At 40.7% G+C, this 27,462-nt stretch overlaps 1 protein-coding gene across 4 annotated transcripts in view; it reads right to left on the bottom strand.

Moving 5' to 3' along the window:
- LOC124721359 (ATP-dependent helicase brm) overlaps window positions 1-27,462 on the bottom strand; it is a 439,280-nt gene that overhangs the window by 217,413 nt on the left and 194,405 nt on the right. For all 4 annotated transcript variants that reach the window (XM_047246290.1, XM_047246292.1, XM_047246291.1 and 1 more), the window contains 5 exons: window positions 23,831-23,969; window positions 23,590-23,751; window positions 15,237-15,433; window positions 14,934-15,075; window positions 9,440-9,563 (listed from right to left, as the gene is read on the bottom strand). In XM_047246290.1, coding sequence (XP_047102246.1) covers window positions 9,440-9,563; window positions 14,934-15,075; window positions 15,237-15,433; window positions 23,590-23,751; window positions 23,831-23,969 — 764 coding nt within the window. The remainder of the gene's footprint in view (window positions 1-9,439; window positions 9,564-14,933; window positions 15,076-15,236; window positions 15,434-23,589; window positions 23,752-23,830; window positions 23,970-27,462) is intronic.

Below are 27,462 nucleotides of genomic sequence, written 5' to 3'. Positions count from 1 at the left end.
ACCAAAACTGGGAACGACAACTTCACTGATGTATAGCTGCCGAAGTGAACTATTATGAAGGGGACAATATTGTTATCTGAAAAGAATAAAAACTTTGATAGATAAAAATCAGTCTCATTAAATTTCTCATACACCTTGTATACCTTGATGCAAGACCTGTCCCACACATTTTCCAATCACTACCTACTCCAAACTTCCCAAAGGCATCTCCTACCCCATCACAGGATATCTGTGAAAGCAACCATGTAATAAACCAACTTAGCTGCAACCACTGTGCACATTCTATGTGGGCATGACAATTAACAGGTTGTCTGTCTGCATGAATGATCACCACAATGATGTGGCCAAGAGACAGATGGACCACCCAGTTGCTGAGCATGTCACCCAATAAGTCTATCACTTTAACAACTGCTTCAAAGCCTGTGCAAACTGAATTTCTTCCACCAGCACCAGCTTTTCTGAATTGCACAGGTGGTAACACTTCCTGAAACATACCTTTCATTCTCATAACCCCCTCTGGCATCAACTTTCACTAGTCCCTACTGTCGAACGTCTGCACCCTGAGATGATAGTGGCTGTGTGTGTGTGTGTGTGTGTGTGTGTGTGTGTGTGTGTGTGTGTGTGTGTGTGTGTTTCACTGTGCCGTTCTGAGTCTCACTGCCTCCTCTAATTGGTGAGTAGCACTATATCCTTTCCATATTTCTGTTACTCCATCCCAGATTTTCCATTGTTTGAAGAATCAACTTATGTATGTTCCATTAATGCTATGAAAAATCTAAGCATGTATTTTTATTTGTATCAATGAACGTAAGCTCACCGACACTTTGCAACAGTCTTTACAATGAAAAACTGATAAAGTTATGGCATATTACTCACCTGCAACATTATACTAATCAATAAAACTTTAATTGCGGTTACATCCCTATAGATACAAAGACACAGACTATGTCAAGCAATAACTACTTTCAGCAGCTACATACAACCAAAATATCTCAGCGATTGCACGATTCAGATGCTAGATGCTACAACATGAATTAAAAGTAATAAAAATGCAACTTCAGCCATAATGTCGTAACTCAGACATATACACATAGTAAGATGACAGCATGATGTAAACATACCCATTACCTATCTTCCTATGAAGATGAATTGTAGTTATAAGATTATCATTTAATTGAAATTGTGATTAAAAATATTGACTTGAATTCACTAATGGTGTGAAATAGGCAGAGTCTGACAGTACCAATGAAAAATGTATAAAAAGCCACTTCAAAGTGGCTTGTCATATTAATGAATAGAGTAATATTTAGATATGTTTTCTTTGATGCATTTTTGATAAACTGCTACATTCAACATTTTTGACTGAGAGAGTAGCAGATATAGAACCAACTGTGAAATCACAAAATAATCAGCACGAAAAGATGAAAAAACTGTTGCAATAATGATTACCTAAGTGTAAGAAACGGCCTATCTCTAAATTTTACACTGGTCAGTTGATGCAAGTCAGTAGTGGGGAGGAAGCAACATTATATTTAAGGCAGTATGTCAAGCACCTGAGGGTCTAATCATTTTCGCAGTTAAAGGAGGACACAATGCGTGGGTAAAAGTACAGATTCGACCTCAGGACTATGTAAAATTGCAGTGTGAGACAGGCAGCAGAACTCCATTTTTGAACAGATCAAAGCATAGTTGGACTTAGACATTTTTGCGTCAACACTGGACTTAGAAGGAGACCACATTGCAATCAGATTTTTGTATTTTTTTTATTTTTTAAAATTTTTTTTTAGATGTATGGTACAAAAAGTTTCAGAACTTAAACATCAATCCAACCAACACAGTAAGAAGCAACCCTCAAAAATTCTCGAGTAAATTGACTTTGAAGGGGTGTATTCAATACCCTAAAGTAACCGTTTCAATGGTCCATGTGGCTCTGTGGTAGAATGCTTGCCTGTCACATGGGGAGCCTGGGTTTCATTCCCAGCTGATACATACTTTTGAACAAAGGTGTATGTTCTACGAGCATTTCTGTGAAGCGTAAAATACATAAAGGTGAAAAAAAATCAGTAGCAGTTGATACTGGTAATCTCTGGTTCACTGGTTTGAGTCTCATTTCAGTTATAATTTTTTTTTTCATTTTTATTCCATTCAGTATGAATACGTATGTCATTTAAATATAAAATTCATCAAGTTTATGATAATTAACACATTTCTAATTACATTTTTAGGAAAAATGCTGATCATCTTATTTCTGATTACATATTGCACACAAAAATCCAGTTTTCAGTGCAAATATAAATTCTTAATTACTGATCTTTTGTAAGAGAGAGTTAATAAATATTGTTTAATTTAAAAAAAAAAGTAGTACAAATTTACTTCACTTCATCTTACGCTTTTTAAGAACTTACCACTGCCAGGAATTGAGCCCAATCCTCCTACATGTTAGGCGAGTATTCTAACACAGAGCCTTCTGACCCATTGAAAAAAGATCATGCTATATATATAATTTGATTGCCATGTAGTCTCATATTTAGACTTAGAGCATCATGCATGCTTGCTGGACTCTGGAATTTTTGCCAAACATGGACTTCATGTAAGCAATAGACTCTTCACGTTATGCAGTATTTTGTATTCTGTAGGGGTGATTTGGACTTAGTCACCTTCGCAGGCAGGGAACATACAACAAACTTACATCTTTTGCACTACTTCACCATCTGGTGAGTCTGGATGTACACAGAAGAGCCAAAAAAACTGGTATACCTGCCCAATATCGTGTAGGCCCCTGCGAACGGCCAGAAGTGCCGCGACACAACGTGGCATGGACTCGACTAATGTCTGAAGTAGTGCTGGCAGGAACTGACTCCATGAATCACGCAGGGCTGTCCATAAATCTGTAAGAGTACGAGGGGGTGGAGATCTCTTCTGAACAGCATGTTGCAAGGCATCCCAGATTTGCTCAACAAAGTTCATGTCTGGGGAGTTTGGCGAGCAGCGGAAGTGTTTACACTCAGAAAGGTGTTCCTGGAGCCACTCTGTAGCAATTCTGGGTATGTGGGGTCTGTACATGTTACCTGTCAGAGTCGTATCTAGATGTATCAAGGGTCCCATAACACTCCAACTGCACACGCCCCACGCCATTGCAGAGAGTCCACCAGCTTAAACAGTCCCCTGCTGGCATACAGGGTTCATGGATTCATGAGGTTGTCTCCATACCTGTATATGTCCATCCGTTCTATGCAATTTTGAGAGAGACTTGTCCAACCAGGCAACAGGTTACCAGTCATCAACGGTCCAATGTCAGTGTTGACAGGCTCAGGCGAGGCGTAAAGCTTTGTGTCGTGCAGTCATCAAAGATATATGAGTGGGCCTTCGGTTCTGAAAGCCCATATTGATGATGTTTCATTGAATGGTTTGCACGCTGACACTTGTTGATGGCTCAGCATTGAAATTTGCAGCACTTTGTGGAAGGATTGCACTTCTGTCATGTTGAATGATTCTCTTCAGTCGTCATTGGTCCTGTTCTTGCAGGATCTTTTTCCGGCTGCAAAAATGTCAGAGATTTGATGTTTGACCAGATTCCTGATATTCACGGTACGCTCATGAAATGTTCATACGGGAAAATCCCCACTTCATTGCTACCCCAGAGATACTGTGCCCCATTGCTTGTGCGCCGTCTATAACACCACATTCAAACTCACTTAAAACTTGATAACCTGCCATTGTAGCAGCAGTAACCAATTTAACAACTGCTTCAGACACTTGTTGCCTTATATTGTTGTTGTTGTGGTCTTCAGTCCTTAGACTGGTTTGATGCAGCTCTCCATGCTACTCTCTCCTGTGCAAGCTGCTTCATCTCCCAGTACTTACTGCAACCTTCATCCTTCTGAATCTGCTTAGTGTATTCATCTCTTGGTATCCCTCTACGATTTTTACCCTCCACACTGCCCTCCAATGCTAAATTTGTGATCCCTCGATGCCTCAGAACATGTCCTACCAACCGGTCCCTTCTTCTTGTCAAGTTGTGCCACAAACTCCTCCCCAATTCTATTCAATACCTCCTCATTAGTTATGTGATCTACCCATCTAATCTTCAGCATTCTTCTGTAGCACCACATTTCGAAAGCTTCTAATCTCTTCTTGTCCAAACTATTTATCGTCCATGTTTCACTTCCATACATGGCTACACTCCATACAAAAACTTTCAGAAACGACTTCCTGGCATTTCAATCTATACTTGATGTTAACAAATTTCTCTTCTTCAGAAACACTTTCCTTGCCATTGCCAGTCTACGTTTTATGTCCTCTCTACTTCGACCATCATCAGTTATTTTGCTCCCCAAATAGCAAAACTCCTTTACCACTTTAAGTGTCTCATTTCCTAATCTAATTCCCTCAGCATCACCAGACTTAATTCGACTACATTCCATTATCCTCGTTTTGCTTTTGTTGATGTTCATCTTATATACTCCTTTCAAGACACTGTCCATTCCGTTCAACTGCTCTTCCAAGTCCTTTGCTGTCTCTGACAGAATTACAATGTCATTGGCGAACCTCAAAGTTTTTATTTCTTCTCCTTGGATTTTGATACCTACTCCAAATTTTTCTTTTGTTTCCTTTACTGCTTGTTCAATATACAGATCGAATAACATCGGGGAGAGGCTACAACCCTGTCTCACTCCCTTCCCAACCACTGCTTCCCTTCCATGCCCCTCGACTCTTATAACTGCCATCTGGTTTCTGTACAAATTGTAAATAGCCTTTCACTCCCTGTATTTTACCTCTGCCACCTTTAGAATTTGAAAGAGAGTATTCCAGTCAACATTGTCAAAAGCTTTCTCTAAATCTACAAATGCTAGAAACGTAGGCGTGCCGTTCCTTAATCTTTCTTCTAAGATAAGTCGTAAGGTCAGTATTGCCTCACCTGTTCCAACATTTCTACAGAATCCAAACTAATCTTCCCCAAGGTCGGCTTCTACTAGTTTTTCCATTTGTCTGTAAAGAATTCGTGTTAGTATTTTGCAGCTGTGACTTATTAAACTGATAGTTCGGTAATTTTCACATCTGTCAACACCTGCTTTTTTGGGATTGGAATTATTATATTCTTCTTGAAGTGTGAGGGTATTTCACCTGTCTCATACATCTTGCTTGCCAGATGGTAGAGTTTTGTCAGGATTGGCTCTCCCAAGGCCGTCAGTAGTTCTAATGGAATGTTGTCTACTCCTGGGGCCTTGTTTCGATGCAGGTCTCTCAGTGCTCTGTCAAACTCTTCACACAGTATCGTATCTCCCATTTCATCTTCATCTACATCCCCTTCCATTTCCATAATATTGTCCTCAAGTACATCGCCCTTGTATAGAGCCTTTTTATACTCCTTCCACCTTTCTGATTTCCCTCCTTTGCTTAGTACTGGGTTTCCATCTGAGCTCTTGATATCCATACAAGTGGTTCTCTTTTCTCCAAAGGTATCTTTAATTTTCCTGTAGGCAGTATCTATCTTACCCCTAGTGAGATAAGCATCTACATCCTTACATTTGTCCTCTAGCCATCCCTGCTTAGCCATTTTGCACTTCCTGTCGATCTCATTTTTGAGATGTTTGTATTCCTTTTTGCCTGCTTCATTTATTGCATTTTTATATTTTCTCCTTTCATCAATTAAATTCAATACTTCTTCTGCTACCTAAGGATTTCTACTAGCCCTCGTCTTTTTACCTACTTGATCCTCTGCTGCCTTCACTACTTCATCCCTCAGAGGTACCCATTCTTCTTCTGCTGTATTTCTTTCTCCCATTCCTGTCAATTGTTCCCGTATGCTCTCCCTGAAACTCTGTACAACCTCTGGATTAGTCAGTTTATCCAGGTCCCATCTCCTTAAATTCCCACCTTTTTGCAGTTTCTTCTGTTTTAATCTACAGTTCATAACCCATGTCTTATATAGGCATTGCCAATTACAGCACCACATTCTTTATTTGAATACACATGCCTATACCAGTTTCTGTGGCACTTCAGTGTATTTACAGTTGACATTCCCATGGCTTCTTAGGTACTAGTATACTGAATTATACACTGCTTGACAATGCCTAAGTAAAAACTGACGTTTGCTAAGGAACAACTGCCAAGTGCTACGGTACAACCGACAACTGCTATGGAACAACTGACCAATGATAATAAAAGGACATTTGGAAGGTGGGATGTGGTGACTGTAGAGAAGCCCACGGACAAATGCTCTGGAGGCATCTGACAGTTCATGCACTACAGTGTCTGACAAAGGATGTTGTGGAACTGATTAGTGCAACATCATGCGTGGTACAGCTATATGTCTACATGACATCATTTGAGTGCTTAAGGTCATGGAAAAGGCTGAAGGTGGAGATGCTATGTGAAAACGTACTGGTGATTGTAGATGGACCACCAAGCTTCAAGAGGATTGATATGTAGCCCTAGTGATGAAAAGAAACAAACATCTCACTCCTAGACGGATCACTGCAGCTCTTTCAACCACTACTGGTATACGTGTTTCTGCCAGAACCATGTCACTGTGATTAAATCATGCTCGTTGTTATACTCGGAAGCCTCTCAAATGCATACCACTTCAACTATGCTATTGCTGAGAAAGAGTTTGTTGGTGTAGGCAGCATGCTGGCATGCTGATTGGGGTCAGCAACAGTGATCTAGAATGATATCCTCTGACTAATCCCATTTCATCGTGGAAAGTTATTCTCGACATCAGTGTGGAGAAAGGGAGGCGGAACATATTACACACCACAGAATGTTAATGAACATCAATGGTATGGCCTGGGCAGTATGATGTGGGCAGACATTATGAACAACAGCCAAACAATGGCATATATTTTTGTGCGAGGTAATGTTACAGAACAGCAGTATTGCAGGGAGATTATTCTGGGTCATGTTTACGGATTTGTTTAAGTGTGCGGTAGGTCCTGACTTTCTGTTTATGGACAACAATGCCCACCCACACAGGGCCGTAGAGGTGTGGGACACACTGGAAAGTCAAGGTATTGAACATATAGAATTGCCTGTGTACTCCCCAGACTTAAACCCCTACAGCGCCTCTTAGGGATGTTCTTGGTAGATTTGTTTCTCAACAAACATTACCTCTTCGAAACATGCTACAACTGAAAACTGCCTTGAGAGAGGAGTGGGACAATATCCCCCAAAGCCTGCTGAAGTTTGATAACCAGCATGAATAAAAGGTGGCAAATGAGCATCAGTGCCCAAGAAAGGCATATTGTTTACTGAGAGTCAGACCTTGACCTCTATGTTGTGAGCCTGGCCTGTGTCAAATACAAATGTTATTTATGTCTATCATCCTGCTTTCCAGTTTGGTGAAATCTGTACCATTTTTCATAATAAATATACCACTCCACCTCTACTACATATGTACTGTGTTTCATGTCACACGTCATTGTCTGTGATTATTCCTGTCCAACAATGTCTCTGCTCCTTAAAAACTGTCAAGCAGTGTATGAACTTCACTGTGGGTGTAACTGTAAGATGCTATACATTGAGAGAGAGAGAGAGAGAGAGAGAGGCCACATGACCATCATCATCTCGTGCATAGGATCGCAATGCACTGGTGCATTACTAACATGTAAAAAAACTTCTCTTGTGAATTTCTCAAAATCCCTAAATAGTATGCCTTCTACTTTCACATTATGTTGTCCTAATGAACTACTATCAGTGTACGTAGTTTGAAGTAAATCTGTGATCCAAACATTGTGAGTTCCCCTTGTAAGGTGATGCTGTCATCGTAAGCAATGACTGCAGACTGAGATGAGTGACACTGTACTCTGACATAAATACTCTTCCAGCAGTCGCAGCATATGGAAACTTTTGAGGCTTTGCCTATGCCAACATCTCTCATTTGTTGCTGCATCAGGCAATGACTGTCTGCACTTGTGGTTCCATCATGAGGTACCAACTTTGCCGTGGGACCTTGTTCTTTGGACAACACCAGTTACATTATAAAACAGAATGTCCTTTTTATCTGTTTTTTAAGCAGACTCTAAACCCTGATGTGCATTTTGATGAAGTTGACTTAAGAAAGAAGTCTAGCCACCCCTTGACATGGTTCTGTGACATCCAACAGTGCCATTTTGCGCCAAACATCTACCATTAACAAAAGCGATGAAAAAGGACACGGAAACTTTGCTGCTATGCATTCCACCTGTGCATTACCATTTTTTCAAGAACCTAACACATGACTCTGCCACAAGAGCTTCCTCGGCTTTGCAAGAGCAAGCAGATGAAAATTAATACTTTTTCTCTGAATCTGAATTGCATAACTTCCTGGCTGGAAATATGAAATTATAATTACACATTCAAGAAATGTATTTTCTTTGCTGTTTCCTTAATGAATCCTGAAGGTTAGAATAAAGAGGAAGATACAAATACAATACATTCATCAAGGAAAAGAATACAAGTCCAAAATTTTACTTTTCTATTGTAGCTGGCATGTAATAACACTTAAATTTACCTTTCTTCAGTGTGAGAATACATTATACAAAATCTTTGCTATCATTCAAACATTTTAAAATGCTGTAAAATGTTTCCTGTAACTAATTATTCAGTGATAACTTTGTGTCTGTTTTTCTCACAATTTTCTTATTGTGACTTGATTCCCTTGTGCTCTGAACACCCCATTTGTTTCACCAGTGGTACTGGCAAATGGAAAATTAATGAATAATTTAGATCATTCAGTCAAGCTATTCATGCTGTACCACCTGCAGTTACAAGTTGTGGGCTATTATTTGTAGAGTAGATTCCATGAACCAAATACATATGATTTACAGACTACACAGATCTACTGGTAAAACAAGGGATAAATGCAAGTGTGTGTGATCCACCACTATGCCATTTGTGATACACCATTGCATGTTATCCCAACAGTAAATAAGATGAACTTTTGTTATGATGGTTCCAATAGAGAGAGAGAGAGAGAGAGAGAGAGAGAGAGAGAGAGAGAGAGAGAGAGAGAGAGAGAGAGAGAGAGCTCCATAAGAGATGAGGCACCGCTGAAGATAAAATAAATGACAGGGATGATTTCAGAAGGATGGAGGAAAGCTATCAGAGTTTTATGGTGGAATCATTCGAAAGATGCTGGAAGGATTTCAAAGTCAGCTGCAAACAAGGACTAGAGGCTCAAATTGAGACTGTTTGTTAACATACAGTCCACAGAGGCTGAAGAAGGAGGAGGAGGAGAAAAAGAAAGAATAAGTTATAAGGCAGCACATTGACATTTATTTGCTTTTGTAGCTTCATTTCATGGCATGCTGTACTGCTATATTTATGTTTCCAATTTAATACATCAACATTAAAAAAAAATCTTACAGAACTGAAAGATAATCTATACACCTAGTAAATATAGATCATTTCATCATATCTATCTGCGTCACACATCAGCAGTGGTTTCTGCAACACTTACCACTAGAAGTTTCAATGACAGTGACACGAGTATCAGATGATTGAGAGTTTTCATCAGTCTGACCTTCTAGTGTGTCACCTTCTCCTTCTGCATTTTTCTTCTTCTTCTTCTTCCTTTTCTTTTTCTGAAAAAAGTTGTTGATATCAGCTATTAATATGCACATTAATATCTTCGAAAATTGCAAAACTAAGAAGAATACAGGTGACTGAGATGCATCTTTCTACCACCTACAAGGAATATGAAGAAAAGCATGAAGTACATTACTTAACTTTACATGAACTCTGATTTTGAAAATTCAACATAGTGTACAGCTCCTTCATGTCGTAGTCAGAACCTATAATAAAAACCCTGCCCCATTTGAATTCCCTTACATGCTCACATCAACAAGGTATACTGACACACTCTTCAACATTTCCATTACATCCAACAGTCTTCATTAACTACCTCTGGCATAATGTTGACTTCTCTGGTCATATAAGAGAGTGAAGATCTAGCATACCAGTATGCCATCCCTCTGCAATCCAATCACTTATTGCTAGTACGCTACTTCTATCTACATGACTACTCTGCAATTCACACTTACGTGCCTGGCAGAGGGTTCTTTGAACCACTTTCACTCCATTTCTCTACCGTTCCACTCTGTAAAGGCAGGCAGGAAAAATGAACACTTTAATCCCTCTGAGCGAGCTCTGATTTATTTTATTGCAATGATCATTTCTTCCACTAATCCCGGCATTAGTCTGTAGCGATTTAGGGAAATCACAGAAAACCTAAATCAGGATGGCCAGATGCGGGATTAAACCATCGTCCTCCTGAATGCGACTGTTTTCCAATATCATCAAAGAGATATAAATAGGAAAGTAGTTGTACAGGTATGGACAAATTTATACATGAAGTGGTCAGTAGTATGGCTGTATGAGGGTATCAGAATACAGAAGTAGTGCAGACTTTCCTACAACCATTAAAATCAGAGCAGATCTACATCACAAAATTGAACCCAAGGGCTTGGAAATGTATATTCTCCACATTCTAAAAATCGTCAGTTTTCAAAGATCAGAAAATGTTAAGGACAAAAATTTCTGATGGTATGTCATGGATGGCTGCATATTGGACAGAAATATGTTTCAGCAAGGAAGTAAAAGGATTTGTATTTTTTGAAATCAGGTGGAGTAAAAAGGAACTAAAAGTATTTTTGCAAACATTGCTACTTTAAAGCATTAAAAACCAAAGGTTGACTATCACATACCAATTCCAAATATCAAGTATCACTATCCCACGATGATGTTCTGTGAATAATTCCACTATTTTCACTTTGGGTTTTTAATGTCCCATCGACAATGAGGTCATTGGAGTACTTTCGCTTTCATATCTCTGTTTCTTTTTATAAGCTCTCATCATTATTCCATCATATCCTGGTGTGTACATGTTGAATGATTTTCTCTGCTTCTTCCTATACTTATATTTCATTAGATGAAAAGAGAAATGTTTCGGAATAGTTCTTCAGACAGTCCCACTACTGTCTCCTGATTGATTGTAATGGTGATATCTGACTCCCTGAACAATGTGCTAAACATGTGCTTTTTTTCATTCTCTTCATGTTTCAATTTCTTTTAGTTCTCTGTCTTAGTGTTGTTTCATTACACTTTCTGACATGTAGTAAATATTCCTAAGGAGTTCCCACCCCCTCCCCCCCCCCCCTCCCAATTCCCAGTAAATTCTGATACACTTCTGTCATTAAGCATTCTTAATTCTGTTCCATTTGCCATCGTTAGTCTAGCTGGCTCTGGCATTTTGTTTCATTTTATGCCTTTAGTAATACCAACAGAATGATAGTTATATTTTCACTTCCCTGATTTATGTACGCAGTTTTTTCACTTTCTAGGGCCTTAAATCTGAGTGTTAATTTTATTATTGTTATTGTATTCTTACTCATATGAATCAATTAATATAACAATGGAAAATCCAGACTCTCTACTTCTTAGTAGACTGCGGTTTTCAGACTTTTTAAAACTTATTCAATGCTGACATTGTCTGCTGATTTTCTGATTGTTGAATTGAGCTACTGTCCGAGATACAAACAACTGGTATTGAAACAATCATGCAGCCAAACAGCAATGTTTCTGGATATGGTGTATGGCATTCAGACTGCACTTCCTCAACTACCTGAGAAGCAGAAACAAGAACACTCAGACAGTGCATGTGTAAAGAAAATTTACAGTAGTGATTACTAACAGATAAACTTGTAAAACTGCTACAAGGAGTTCACTATCTACTGTGCTGAAGTACCTACCAGTTCCCAAGTTCAGAAGGTAGGGGATGAGGTACTAACAAAAGTGAAGCTGCAAGGGCAGATTGTGAGTTGTGCTTTGATAGCTCAGTCAGTAGAGCACCTGCCCATGAAAGGTAAAGGTCTGAAGTTCGAGTAATAGTCTGGCACAGATTTTTAATCTGCTAAAAGTTTCATATCTAATAGTTATTAGTTATATGCAGTAATGGGAACAGCAGGATGTTTTATACAATATATAACTGAATAGGTCACACTACTCACTAAATTGAGGAGGCACCAGACAAGCACATAAAAGTGGAAGTAGTATCTTTGTCAGAGCTAGAAAACACACACACACACACACACACACACACACACACACACACACACACACACACAGAGAGAGAGAGAGAGAGAGAGAGAGAGAGATAGAGAGAGAGAGAGAGAGATAGAGAGAGAGAGAGAGACTGTTCCCTGATTTGTTATATTATATTTAATATCAGTCAGTATGTTAATGGTTATAATCTCATGAAATACTCTCAGATGTCTGCTCTGTCTATCATGCACTTTCTCCTTTATAGTCACAGCTGTCTTGCATTTACAGTAGTAGGAAAACTTCATTCGAGTTGCATTTAAAAAATGACCAACTTTCTTCTCCACTGCTCAAACTATCACTCATGTATACCGAATGCATAATTAATATTTCAACAGACACTTGCCTCCACAACGCTTCTGTTCTTGGTTGCCTCCCTGTCAACACCCGCTCTGCTGTTCACAGTTTCCGTCAATATCTCAGTAGTGACACAAGGCACAGGTTTCACAAGCAGTTTCTCCAGTTCATTTTCATCCAAACATCTTCAATCATACCAAAAAGACAATGACAGGGAGGTAACCAGTCAATATTACGCCTGTATCTTTTCTCAGTTGATGGCTTTCTTCTTTTCTCAGTTGATGGCTTGGTGTAGTGATTTATTTTATGCTACAGTTTTGAGCAGTATTTCCTTTGAGATTGACATCTCATTTCCTTGAATAAAAGTTTTCATCCTTCATTGCTTAACAACAAAATGATATGGGGAAATATCCCAACAATGACTGAAGACTTTACACAATTCATCACAAGGGAAATTTTGAATCCCTTCCAGAAAATTACACTATTCACCTGACGACAATTACTTTCTTATTAAAAAAACCTTATGCAACACAATTATTCAGCCTCATTTTTCGACATACATTGTCCTATCAGAGGTTCTGTCACTTCATACTTTACAGAATGAATGACTGGCAATGACTGAAGTCTCATTGTCACACAATATTGCTGAATTCACACCATCAACTACCACTGTAGAAATCTGCATCAGGATGTAACAATAAGTATCATTATGACAAATATTTGTTGTCCATTAACAACTAAGTAACTGAACACTAGGTCTTTCAGTGTTGTACCGTATAGAAATTTACTGCCGTTAACCAGATGATAAGGCAAAACACAAAATTTCAGAATTATTGGATGCCCCTTTCTCCGACAATATATATGACGATAATTGAAAGCTTTCTGGAATTCATCTAAAGCTGTTATTTTCTTCCTCCTTGGCTGCAAATTGTTCCTGGTGTCCATTTATTTGTTGTGCCAGTCTTATCACAATATATTTTGTATGCTTTTTTCCCTACTCCTTATACAGTGTTTTTGATTATTTTCAAAGTAGTTTCAATAAATGAGCAACAGAAAATAAGGGTTCAACATTCTGCTTCTTTTCTTCAAAGTACTCCCTCAATGAGAATACAAATTCGTGGCCTTATAGTGATGCATACTTTTCTTCCTCCATGTCATATGTTAGCCTTGCACTACTCATTGCCCTAGACCTACTTGAATAAACACTGAGACCACTACACATCAAATAAACCACAAAATAACTCCTAGATGCAGCCAAGGAAAACAACAGCAGGTGTTTGATACACAAGACTCACTGCTACACAACTTCTATGCATTTTGTTTTGTAGTAAAGCAACGTAACTCCTGCTATCTATTCCTGTGCCAACTCCCACTAGCAGGCTCCATACTGTCACTAAATCATAAAATGACACTGCTGATCTGTCAGTATCCAAGACTTGTTTCAACGACTGTAACACAGTAACTGCAATAGCTGCTTGTGTGCCTGTCTTTTACATGTGACAGGAATTAAATAAATCATTAAAACAATTAAAATGCAAGTCAGAGTCAACAATTATCTATAACTTTCAATCTAAAATATATTTGTGCAGGCAATGGCAACATGTTCTTTGACAACAAATCTCATCATCTGCTGATAATTACTAGCTTTAACTTGTTTTCCAACAATGCACTGAAAGACCCTTTGTTGATGGTTGTTCCACTTGCCACATACTCTTAGTACAGGCCCAGCTACATTCCAAAATATTTCACACAGTTTACAGATTCTTGAACTTTCTTTTCCTTTCCTTTGGTATACTGGGCATTTCCACTCCATAATCTTCCATTTTGATTGTGGCTCATAGGGGAGAGCCCACATTTCATCTCCAGTGGCTATCCTTCCCTGATGAAATGGTCACGTAAGTGCTGGCAGGTGTCAACACAAATGGCTGTCTTGGTAGTCAACACACATAAAATTTATGGAAGCCACGTTTGTCATGGATGTTTTGATAGGTAGAACTATGAATTATGTCCAAAGTAGACACTACCATATCAACAGTAGCTCTTGAGTTTGCTGAGTCTTTCGGATTGTGGTGGACATCAAGAGATGTCCCATACCCATTGCATGTGACACATTTGTTCAATCAATTTCAAACATTTTGATCCACAAATGAACACTTTTACGTGACACTGCACTTTCCATATATTGAGTTCAAAATCTACTAATTTTAGCCCCTTTCACCACTTTCAACAAAAGAAATTGAGTCACTGCTTGTGATTCCTCAATGGTGCAAACTACTAGCAGAGTGGACATGTTTACACCATCACTGACAGAATGCAATTGAAGTGTCTGTGTTGAATGGTGCATACATGACTACAGTGGTACTAACTACAAGTGTAGAAGGCAATGTGAGAATCTGAGAGGCGTTTTATGATGAAAGTGTTGATAATTTTTTACTGTTCTTTATAAAATAATAATGATGATGGTGATGATAATCACAACAATAATATTAGTGGGTGGAAGGACAATTTCTACAGATGCCTTTACCACGCTCAATAATTCTAAGCATATTATGACTTACCTTCTTCTGTTTCATTTCTTGCTGTTTTCGTTTCTGCTCTATTTTATGTTGCTTAACCATTTCGGTTAAATTTCCAATGTATTCATCTGTCTGTGACAGCAAGAATGCTAATCGTTTATCCTTTTTTTGGTCAATTAGTTTCCTGCAAACATTGTAAGTGATTAGATTGAACATGCTTTACAATGGAGAAAAGCAGATTGTTTTACTTAAATAATGTATAATAATTATTCAAAAATCTCTACAATAAAGCTCACAGAACTTTATTATACACATATGTTAGACTAATTAGATCATAGAAATTACCGATATCCTTCCTCATCTTCAGCCATTAAGCGACGCATACGTTCCTTCTCAATGCGTTCTTGCTCTTTCTTCTGTTCCCGTTCAGCATTAGCATGGTAATTTAGGACAGCTTTGTTAAGTCTTGCTATTTTTGCTACATTATTTCGATGGTACTCTTTGAAATCCTTTCCATGTTGCAAGACAGATATGAGGAACTCCTGGACAAAGAAAGAAATATTATTATACATAAATATGAAATTGCTATTTATTACTTTGGTTTCTTATGATTACGTCCTTTCATGTGATCTAAACAGAACTGAATTAATGAAATTTGTTACACAGATTACCAAGTGGTGCTTAGTACAGAAATTATACACTACATTATGACAACTACCAATGATATGAACAGTAATATATTTTTATAGGCTCTCACTGTGAAAAGCATATTCAATAATTCATGGTTTAGATATAACAAAAGCACCAATGAAATGATAGTTGAATAAAGCTATTTGGCAACAAATGTTTACATTAAATGATTGAAAGATGCGTCTGTCAAAAAATTCTTGTCGATATTACTGCAAGCTGTGGTGTGTGCAGTGTGGCGTAGTGATTGGCATCAGTGGAAGGCACGCTGAAGTTTGCCAGTTCAAGGTTAATCACCAGCAATTATTTATCAAGTCTGTTCTTGCTTTATGTTCTTGTCAGAAATAAATTTGCTTTTAGTGTTTAACTTCCCTGATGATCCTGCCTTCAGATTTGAACTTGATTGTCATTTAGACATGACATGGTTTGGTGGAGACACGCCTAGTATTTCAAAACATCTGCATTACCATGGTTCCAATTAGGCAATGTAAAAGCCATTGCCTACATGGACAGGAACCAGAATAAAAGCAGTAAATTATTCTTAAGAGCTGTATATTCAGGAGACTGATGGATTCCAAAGCAGCAGCAAGCCAGGTGCACATCAGGCATGCGTCAGTGTTTTCTGTAGCTGCTGGTCAGGACCTGATGAAGTGGCTAAAAGGATTCAACTAAGTTACCAAATACAATGGTTGGAATGACATGATGTGTGTGGCAAATGCGTACTTTTACTTGGATGGCACAGCCCAGCAATGGCTCAAGAACAATGAAGAACAGCTCAATAGATGGCATAAATTCTAGACTGAACTGAAGAAAATGTTTGGTTACAATCAACAGAAAGTCAATAATCAAAGAACACAACACAATGCCATAGAGAAATGACATAGTCAGACATACAGAATGTTGCCACACTATGAATTGTAACACGATATAAACCGACAAAATCTCACACTTTGTGAAAAGAGTCGCAGAAGACAAGTTCCAAGCTCTTGTCGTAAAGGATGTCAGGACAACAGAAGTATTCCTCAAGTTGTGCCGGCAAATCGAGGAAAGGCAGCAGAAAGAGAGTCGGACAAAAGAGGTGGGACCAACTGCTGGATGTTGTGACTATAGCAGTTGTGGAAGACCACCATGAGTTCACCTCTCTCATATGCCAGATAGTAAGAGAAGAGATACAACAGTATATGGTAGCCAGAAATATCGGACACAAAAGGTAGTAGGCATGAATCTTGACCCAAATCATCAGGAGGTAACAGAAAAAGCTGAAGAAGGGGGGTACTGGTCTTCAGCACCAATCTCCACTACCAGCCAAAATTGCCAAATGAACAGATTCTGCCAATTCGGACTTATGCTGCAGCCATCAAATGACAACCAAGCAACCAACCAACACAGGTACAACCAACTCCTGTGCTAAGTGCAATTTCCTGCAGAAGAACTCACAGAGGACTACACGCCAGTATGTTTCCACTGCAGATGCCCTAAACAAATCGTATAGTAACGCAGAAAATTAAGGAAAGTTTTTCATGGAACGTAGAAAGAAGAGCTAAATTCTCGGAAACAATGAAAAACTTGTGGGCACATAAAAAGAACCAAAAGAACAAGAAGAACAGAAAATGAACCTTCTTTACTTAGAGTTTTCCACTCTGGGAGCTTTGTGACTAATAATAATAATAATTTAGTGTGGCTAAGTGGCTTGGTGCAAGTATTTTCATTGGATGCCACTCTAGCGACTTGCATGTCCCTTACCTACCCCAGTTCTTCAACCAGGGAAACGGGACTGACAGTTTAGTGTGGAATCTGAACCCTGTGTTGTTTCTGGCGATTTCTCACATTGTTGAGAGCTGAAGACTAGATGAAAACAAAGACTGAAAAATCCATTGTTCAACTGAGATTTGATTATGCGACCTCTCAGTTTATGGTCACACACTTTACTGCTAGAACGCTATGTCCGACATAATGATACGGTCAACAAAACATTAACTAGTATGACCTCATTAATTCAGTGGGCAAGACCCCCCCCCCCCCCCCCCCCAACAAATGCATCAACTAAGTTTCTTTATTCTGCAGACCCTATGTCAATTAAACAATAGACTTCACAGTAGAAAATAAATCAACGCAACCCAAATTCCTTCAGAACTGTAACATCAATTATTATTGTAACTTAAGACATTTCAGACGAGCACTTTTGTTGCCACTACTATCTACCATGTCATAAAATGCAAAAACTATCAATTTTCCTATTTATTTGTGCATTTTATATTTTCCAGTAGAGTTAGATTGGGTTGTTATTTCAATAAGTTAGTGAACAAAAGAAAATGAGATATGATAATAATCATATAAGTAGCTATAGTATAAGTGTAATTATTACAATGATGTCAGAACTTATAACATTATTATAAGAGCAACTTTCATATTATAACATTCGTCCCAAATGGGAATAATTATATACTCACAGCAGTAGTGCCTAAGGAATCAAATCTGGGTAAGGTGTAAAATGATCTGAGGAAGAGAAAAATAATATGGAAAGGGTAGAAAAGAGGCAATGAAATAAATGCGATAATCTGGTATGCAACACCTGGATATGTGCCGTGGCACCAGACCACTGGAACACTACACTTCAAATTGTCTACCAAAGGCGTCTATGCAGGCCGGCCATAAGAGGATGACTGTGGTGGATCCCAGGACTTGTGCAGATAGCACGGTGGCAGCGGTACCATTTACCAGAGTCCTCCTCTATTATAAGAAAGCGCAGCAAACATTCAGTCCCAGACGTAATCTTACCATTTACTTGTATCAGCTTCTGTGTTTGTTGTTCATTTGTATGTGGATGAATAAATTTGGTTAGTTGTGGCCACACTGTTATTTGTGTCTTGTGTTACGACACAATTGGTGATGAGTGTGGGGTTCACTTTCGTGTGATCTCTATTTAGCTGGTTCTCATGTCCATGAAGGGAGTGCTCAAGTCTCTCCTTGAGCAGCAGCAAGCTCTTATGGTTTCTATCACGAACTTGTCGGCCACACTGACTACACAGGCTTCCACACCATCATCGTACCCACCACCTTATTTGCCTTACAATGACGCAGCCGAAGACTGGGAGGCTCGCAAGAAACGGCTTCAGTAACACTTTGTCGCATTTGGTGTCACTGATGCAAACACGTGCAAGGTCTTGTTCCTTTCTTGGAGTTCTCCGCAAATCTACCATTTGTTGTGCCAGTTAGCTCCACTCCAGGAACCTGTGTCACTTTTGTTCGACAAAATGTGTAAGTTGTTGTCAAATTACGACAGTAAACATATGCAGGTTTCAGCAGTGCGTGTAGAATTCTGTCATTATCAGAAACAGCCCCACAAGTCCTACTGGGCTGGGGAAGCCAAACTCCACAGCCTCAGTAGCAAATGTCAGTTTTTTACCGATGCTTAGCATGATTCCTATGCTGGTTCTAGGGTCTGTGATGCTGCCATTAGTTGGATACCAACAATGAGGTGCAACAACATGTATTGCAGTAGGAGAATCCATCTTTGGCTAAAGTGTTAAATCTTGCTCAATCTTTCAAGGTATCTTGTGCTGCAGGTGATCAGATTGAGGCCTGGTGTGACATTGCCCTGGTGGCTTCTGTTCCTGGTCATCGGGCATCAGCCAGTACTCAGGGGGAGAACAATGTGCCAGCCGTTCACACATAATCTCTACGCTGCATTGGACAGTGCCATGCCAACAACAACAGCAACCACCAAGTAATGGAGCACTCTGTCATCCCATCTTGCCCATACTGTTTTGTGCAACATGTCGTGGTCGAGTGCCCAAAGCACTGGGAAATTTGCAACAACTGTAGGAAGGAGGACATATAGTGTCTATGTATCATTCCTGGCCCCCCTCCTGTGGACGTAATTGTACATCTCCAGTGCTTACGATTCACACAAAACTGTTTATTGAAGTGCAAGTGCTCAGACTACAAGTGGACATAGGTGGAGCTGTGACTTTATAGAATTTACAAACTTATGTGGAATTGGGATTGTGGCTTTGTCTCCAGTTACTCAGTGTTTAGTGGGTTACAATAAGCAGCATATTCCAATTTTGGGACAATTTACAACTCCCACTGTGTATAACTCTGTGGTTCATTCCTTGACTTTCTCAGTAGTGGATGATACTGGCGCCGACAATTTGTTCAGTCTGGATGATTTCAATGGTTTTGGTTTTCTCCAATTCAGATATGGTGCACCTTGTTTCAAACCAGGACCCTCATCCACAGTTAGATTCTCTGTGTTCTGAGTTCTTGACTCTTTTTTGGATGGGTTAGGTTGTGCCACTAATTTTGCAGCTCACATTATTCTGAAACCTATTGTGTGCCCAGTCTTTTTCTGTGTGTGCTCTGTTACTGTGGCTTTGCAGGACCAAATGAAATCAGAATTGGACAGGTTGATGCCACTGGGGATCATACAGTCAATTACACCAAGTGAGTAGTCTATGCCCCTTGTGACTCTTAAAAAAGCCACCTGGTCTCAGCTTCACCTCTGCACTTTAAAGTTTCTATTAATGTCCAATCTATCATTGACACCTACCCTTTGCCCCGTTAGGACAGATTATGGGTTAAGCTCACTGAGGGCCAGTTTTTCTCCAAAATTTGATTTATCTGAAGCCTATTTACAGGTTACATTGGATAAGGATTCTAAATGTCTCTTTATGATTAACACACCCTTTAGGTTGTGCCAATATCAGCGTCTCCTGATCGGTGATTCCTCAGTGTTTTTTGGAACAACTGACGATGTCCATTCTGGAGTGCATCAACAATGCTGATGACATTGGCATTACGGATGCATCCATGGAAGAGCATTTACGTAATTTATGCACTTTTTTCACGTTCTTACAAACCACAGTGTTGAAATGAAACTTGGCTAAGTAACACTTTTTCCAGCCGTCCATTGTGTATTTGGGGTTTCAGGTTTCTCGGGATGGTGTTAAGCCTTTATGCCATGATGTTGCTGGCATCACAGCTCTGCCTTGTCCTACAAATGTCAAAAGACCAAGCATTTTTAGGTAACACTAAATACTATCACAAATTCTTTCCAGGTGCATCCATGATGGTCCATCCCCTTCACAAGTTGCTCCGCAACAATGTTCCCTCTTGAAACTTCCTGGCAGATTAAAACTGTGTGCCAGACCGAGACTCAAACTCGGGACCTTGCACTTGCCCGCGATAGGCAAAGGTCCCGAGTTCGAGTCTCGGTCTGGCACACAGTTTTAATCTTCCAGGAAGTTTCATATCAGCGCTCACTCCGCTGCAGAGTGAAAATCTTATTCTGGAAATGTTCCCTCTTAGCGGATGCCGGCTTGTGAACATGCATCCAAGCTTGTAAAATCTAAATCACATTCTGATCCTTGTTGGGCTAATTTCCACCCTAGCCATCACCTGGTTTTGGCTACAGACACCTCTCACTATAGACTCAGGGCCCTCCTCCCACACCTATATGAGGATGGTTCCAAATGGCCAATAGCATACATGTCAAAAACGCTGAATTTCTTGTATGAGAGCAAGTCCTACATCATTACTGACCACATATCTTGATTTTGTTGTTTGATTGTTCTGCTATGTTGCCCGACAAAGAGGCCCATCACATCCAGCACTACAACTTTGAAATACGTTTTCAGCCTACTGCATAACACACTAATGCCTATGTGATGTTCTAGCTTCCAATGGAGCAAGATCCTGCTTTTAACCAAGATGAACTCATTTATTATTACTTAGATGTTGACCTGCAACGTACAGTCTCCCAGACTGCAGCTGCTGTCACTATCGATCTGGTTTTGATTCCAGTTGTTCATCTCATTCAATATGATTGACTGGACAGGCATCTGCGCAGGGCTTATGACCCTCGGCGCAACTATTTTGCCCTTTATCATCACCTTTCGGTATTTGATGGTGTTATCTTAGCTACGGATGGGCTATTGCTCAAGGTGGTGATCCTGGCCACTGCACATCAGGATCATTGGTAGGTCTCCCATACCAAGTTGTTGACCTGTTGGCACGTGTTTTGGTCTGACATTGACGGCAACATTGTATATTTTGTGGCAGCCTGATCTTTGTGTGCTATTCAACATGCGGAGCTGCTGGTGATGCTCTCTCCATGGCCTGAACCACAGTGTCCATGGGAACATGTCCATGTTGATGCGTTCTTCCCCAGTTCTTACTGGATGTTTGTTGTTAATGCTTTCTCTAAATTTCCATGTCATCCACTGTCCTTTGATGTCAGCCGCAACCATCTCCATATTTTTTTTCTATTGGAGGATGGCTTTATACACTTGTGACAGATAACGGACCGCAGTTTGTGTCTCAGACCTTCCCTGATTTCTGTGCCCTTGTAGGCATTCATCACATGACTGCTTCACCTTTCCAATCCTAGCCTAATGATGAGGCAGACCATTTCGTCAGCACATTCCAGATTCAAATGAAGAAGTCTGTCGTAGGCTCTTCCATGGACGACACTTTGACACACTTCTCAATTTCCTACAGGGTTACACTGGTGGGGAATCAAAATCATGCAGAGATGCTCCATTATTGACACACACACTCCCTTCTGCATCTGTTCATGCATCCCTACCAACAACCATTAGCATAAGACTCGTCATGGTCTGCTCCTGGCTCTGTGGATTCTGGCAACCAGTAAGGATTCTAGCAACAACCCACAGCTGCTTAGGCCACCACTTTTGTATGGTGCGCAATGGTAAGGCTTGTGGCACACCATGACAATCAACTGCATTCTCGCACTGTGGTGAGGCCCACAGGTTGACCACCACCGCCTCTGCCTCCTCCCTCAGCACCTGTCCAGGTCTTGTGGGGCATCCCTGCTGCAGTGGTGGACTCGCCCTCCATGTGGGTGCCACCTCCTCCTGCCTCTCCTCCAGAGTATGTCCCTCATCCTCCCAGGACATGCTGCCAACCTTTCCCGCGCCACATTGCTGCCATCAGCAATTCTGCCACAGGCTGGGTAGGGACCGTGGGGTCTTTCACCGCCAGCAACTGGGCTGCCTGTGGCCCAGTGGCTGGTGCTTTCGTCGTCAGTGCTGTTCCACCACAACAGGACCCCGGACATCAAGATGCTACCAGTGCTCTCGTGACCAGTCGTCTCTGCTATAGTTCATGGGTGCGGACGCTGCATGTGTTCACGGGCATGCCACCTGTGCCCCTACTCACCCATTTCAGCCCGGAATCTATTTCCAATGCTGCTATCAACGTCTGTGCCACCCACCACAGAGGCTGTGGAGGTTTTGTCAGTCATCCAGATGTCTGCATCGGAGGAGTGCCATTTCCCCATGGGGGAGGGATGCTGTAACCCAGTACAGAATACGTGGATACATGCACATGCCACATTTCAAATCGTATGCCAACTGCATCTGCACAGACTGGCCACCAGAGGATTCCTGCAGTGGGTCAATAGGACTTCTGCACATGGCATGGCAGCCACCGTACCATCTACCAAAGCCCTCCTCTATATAAGGACAGTACAGCATGCACTCTCTCTCAGATATGTTTTTAGTGTTTACTTCTATCAGCTTCTATGTTTGTTGTTCCTTTATATTTGGATGAATAAACTTTGACTAATTGTAGCCGCACTGTTATTTATGTCTTGCATTAAGACAATAACAAGCAATGGAAATGGCAATGGAAGAAAAAAGAAAAAGATAGAAATGAAGAAATAAGGGAGACAGCTGAAAATAGAACAGAGAAACTGTTTCACTGGAGGGTAGGAGAAAGACAACTGGTAGATATCACAAGGATTGTTAGGGCAATGAATACACAAAAGCTGCAGTTTCCTTTCATATTGTGTTAGCATTTTTCTATAACAAAAAGTTTACACAGGTCTACATAACTAACTTTGTATCACTGTCCATCTGCAGACAGTATTCCAAAAGAAATACTAAAAAATTCTCATTGTAAAATAAATTTTCATGGCTAACACAGAGCTTAACATCCCAATTAAATAATATCATCAGTGTTACCCAAAAAATTTCACAAAACATACCTGATGTTTCTGCCTTCGCTTCCGCTCTGCTTCCAATTTTTGTTGTTTTTCCAATTTCTCTGTTGCTCGTGCCTCCCGCAAACCTTGTCTTTTGGTACGTTTGTACATCTTCATTATCTGTGCAGTCTCAAGAGTAGTGTCCCTTCTGGTGGCAGCAAGTATCTGTACAAGAAAATTGTATTTGCCATAATCTCAAATTAAAATAAATTTGTCTTTGCATACTATGAAATAAATTCCATACCTCACTTCTCAATTGTCTCTGGAAATTTAAAACTCGTAATGCACGCAACTCAATTTCTGCCTTTATTTTAATTTCCTCTGGCAAATCTTGTGGCAAGTTGATGAGCTGTTGTATACGCATGTATATTTGATTTGCTACCCTGAGAAATAGAGAAGGAAAAAATTAATAGCAGCTTACACACAAGCTACTGAATGAAACAGTGTCTCAAAACTACAATATAATTCATGTTTAGATCATATATTATTCAACCACATAGCATTATTGCAGAGCCGGCGGTCATGTCAAACAAGCTCGTAGCACATAACTAATACCCACAAAAATTCAAAAAAAGAGGAGGAGTTTATTACTTTCTTTGGTAGAACATTTCATCTCATTTATTGGACCTGTTCTTTCATCAAACATCCTCTGCATCATCAATTTTTCTTCTAAAAAATTAAGATATTAATACTGACAACAAGATTTAGTTGTGTCCTTCTTCTGTCTTCTGCAGTAAGGAGTTTGCCAAATTTACAGACTGTTTTAGAGCAGTTATATTTATTAACAGTGTTCTTCAACTGGCCTCTTTATTGCCAATGAGACAGCAAGCTGCAGGAATGGACACATGTAAAGATACCAACAAGTACACAAAATATAAACATTCATTTTGAAACAATCTGATAGATACATAGCAACAAGTGCAAGTGAACAAATTAAAGTTTTTATTATTATTATTATTATTATTATTATTGCACTTGACCTCGCATTGCCACTACTGGAAACATGCTGTGACCTTACAGTAAACAAGTACGGTAGTGACTAAGGAAAACTCATTTCATTGTGAATGGTTTTAAGTCAGCTGTGCTTATACTATCAAGTGGTTCAGCATATCCTCGCGAAATATCATGATAAAAACCCACAATAAGCTGATCAAAGTGCCCTCACTCCCAGGTGCAACAATATCACGGTCGACTAACAATTATAGTCATTTATTTGTGACTTCTGTCTAAATGTGTGGTTGTTAACTGGAAGGAAACATAGCGAGGATAGTTGCTTTAATGTAATCTACTAGTGTATACTGAGTGGACTTGCTCTGGTATTCTTACCATATGAGATTTCACATTGTCATGGTGCACTAGATATTTTGTTCAACTTGTAACTTTTTTTAACACATTTCACCACAAGAGCCACCAGTTCCACTACATTGTAATTGCCAAAAGAATTATTCCAGGTAACCATTTGGGCTACCACTCACACGACAAGGGCCATATAATTCTCCAAAAGCTGTTCTTATGTGCCCTGAAAAGTTTCTCCAACTTGATGGAAAACTTTCAATGTTCATACACTGGACTGAGATTTTCAATGCTTGCAAGTTACGACTTTTTATTTCCATATGCTGAAACACCTCATCAACACTAGCTGTAGCATATTACATCTGAGAGTATCACATAATTGAAAAAACTGTTCCAGTTATATCTGAGAGCATAAACAAATTTTTGTGTTTCGGGTTTACTGTCTCAAGTCCCAACTGTAATAACAGCAAAAGCTAATGGAGATGTAAATAATGAGCCTCCACTTCAGTTCTTACATGACACAATAATTTACACTGTCTAAACTCGCCTCTCTCACAACCACCACTTGAAATGCTGCACCATCAGTTAGCCAAACATACTGAAAATCAATCATTCATATAATAAAATACTCATTCTGGGCAAACTCCTTAACATTTACTTGTCAGACCCACTGCTCCCATTCTACACGTTCTCTGTTATACTTCCATGCTTTAACTTCACCTAGCTTTTCTCCATCCTGGTAGAATCTCAACAGATTTTAGTTCTCTTCACAATTTTGAATTACACCTGCTTCTAATTCCATACTGGAGACACCAATTTCCACACTGAGTCACACAGCACTTCCCCTTAACTCCCTCTAATCTCAATCCTGACCAAAATACACTCCTGGAAATTGAAATAAGAACACCGTGAATTCATTGTCCCAGGAAGGGGAAACTTTATTGACACATTCCTGGGGTCAGATACATCACTTGATCACACTGACAGAACCACAGGCACATAGACACAGGCAACAGAGCATGCACAATGTCGGCACTAGTACAGTGTATATCCACCTTTCGCAGCAATGCAGGCTGCTATTCTCCCATGGAGACAATCGTAGAGATGCTGGATGTAGTCCTGTGGAACGGCTTGCCATGCCATTTCCACCTGGCGCCTCAGTTGGACCAGCGTTCGTGCTGGACGTGCAGACCGCGTGAGACGACGCTTCATCCAGTCCCAAACATGCTCAATGGGGGACAGATCCGGAGATCTTGCTTGCCAGGGTAGTTGACTTACACCTTCTAGAGCACGTTGGGTGGCACGGGATACATGCGGACGTGCATTGTCCTGTTGTAACAGCAAGTTCCCTTGCCAGTCTAGGAATGGTAGAACGATGGGTTCGATGACGGTTTGGATGTACCGTGCACTATTCAGTGTCCCCTCGACGATCACCAGTGGTGTACGGCCAGTGTAGGAGATCGCTCCCCAAACCATGATGCCGGGTGTTGGCCCTGTGTGCCTCGGTCGTATGCAGTCCTGATTGTGGCGCTCACCTGCACGGCGCCAAACACGCATACGACCATCATTGGCACCAAGGCAGAAGCGACTCTCATCGCTGAAGACGACACGTCTCCATTCGTCCCTCCATTCACGCCTGTCGTGACACCACTGGAGGCGGGCTGCACGATGTTGGGGCGTAAGCGGAAGACGGCCTAACGGTGTGCGGGACCGTAGCCCAGCTTCATGGAGACGGTTGCGAATGGTCCTCGCCGATACCCCAGGAGCAACAGTGTCCCTAATTTGCTGGGAAGTGGCGGTGCGGTCCCCTACGGCACTGCGTAGGATCCTACGGTCTTGGCGTGCATCCGTGCGTCGCTGCGGTCCGGTCCCAGGTCGATGGGCACGTGCACCTTCCGCCGACCACTGGCGACAACATTGATGTACTGTGGAGACCTCACACCCCACGTGTTGAGCAATTCGGCGGTACGTCCACCCGGCCTCCCGCATGCCCACTATATGCCCTCGCTCAAAGTCCGTCAACTGCACATACGGTTCACGTCCACGCTGTCGCGGCATGCTACCAGTGTTAAAGACTGCGATGGAGCTCCGTATGCCACGGCAAACTGGCTGACACTGACGGCGGCGGTGCACAAATGCTGCGCAGCTAGCGCCATTCGACGGCCAACACCGCGGTTCCTGGTGTGTCCGCTGTGCCGTGCGTGTGATCATTGCTTGTACAGCCCTCTCGCAGTGTCTGGAGCAAGTATGGTGGGTCTGACACACTGGTGTCAATGTGTTCTTTTTTCCATTTCCAGGAGTGTAATACACTACGTGATCAAAAGTATCCGGACACCTACTGCCAGTTACTCCAATCAACAACCTCAGTAGTCATTAAACATCATGAGAGAGCAGAATGGTGCACTCCGCGGAACTCACGGACTTCGAATGTGGTCAGGTGATTGGGTGTCACTTGTGTCATACATCTGTACACGAGATTTCCACACTCCTAAACATCCCTAGGTCCACTGTTTCGATGTGATAATGAAGTGCACACATGAAGGGACATGCACAGCACAAAAGCGTATAGGCCGACCTCATCTG

This window comes from Schistocerca piceifrons, chromosome X, assembly GCF_021461385.2.
Source record: "Schistocerca piceifrons isolate TAMUIC-IGC-003096 chromosome X, iqSchPice1.1, whole genome shotgun sequence".
In the NCBI taxonomy this organism is placed as follows: Eukaryota; Metazoa; Arthropoda; class Insecta; order Orthoptera; family Acrididae; genus Schistocerca; species Schistocerca piceifrons.
The sequence above is the reverse complement of the archived record's forward strand: the minus strand, read 5'-3'. Positions and strand labels throughout refer to the sequence as shown.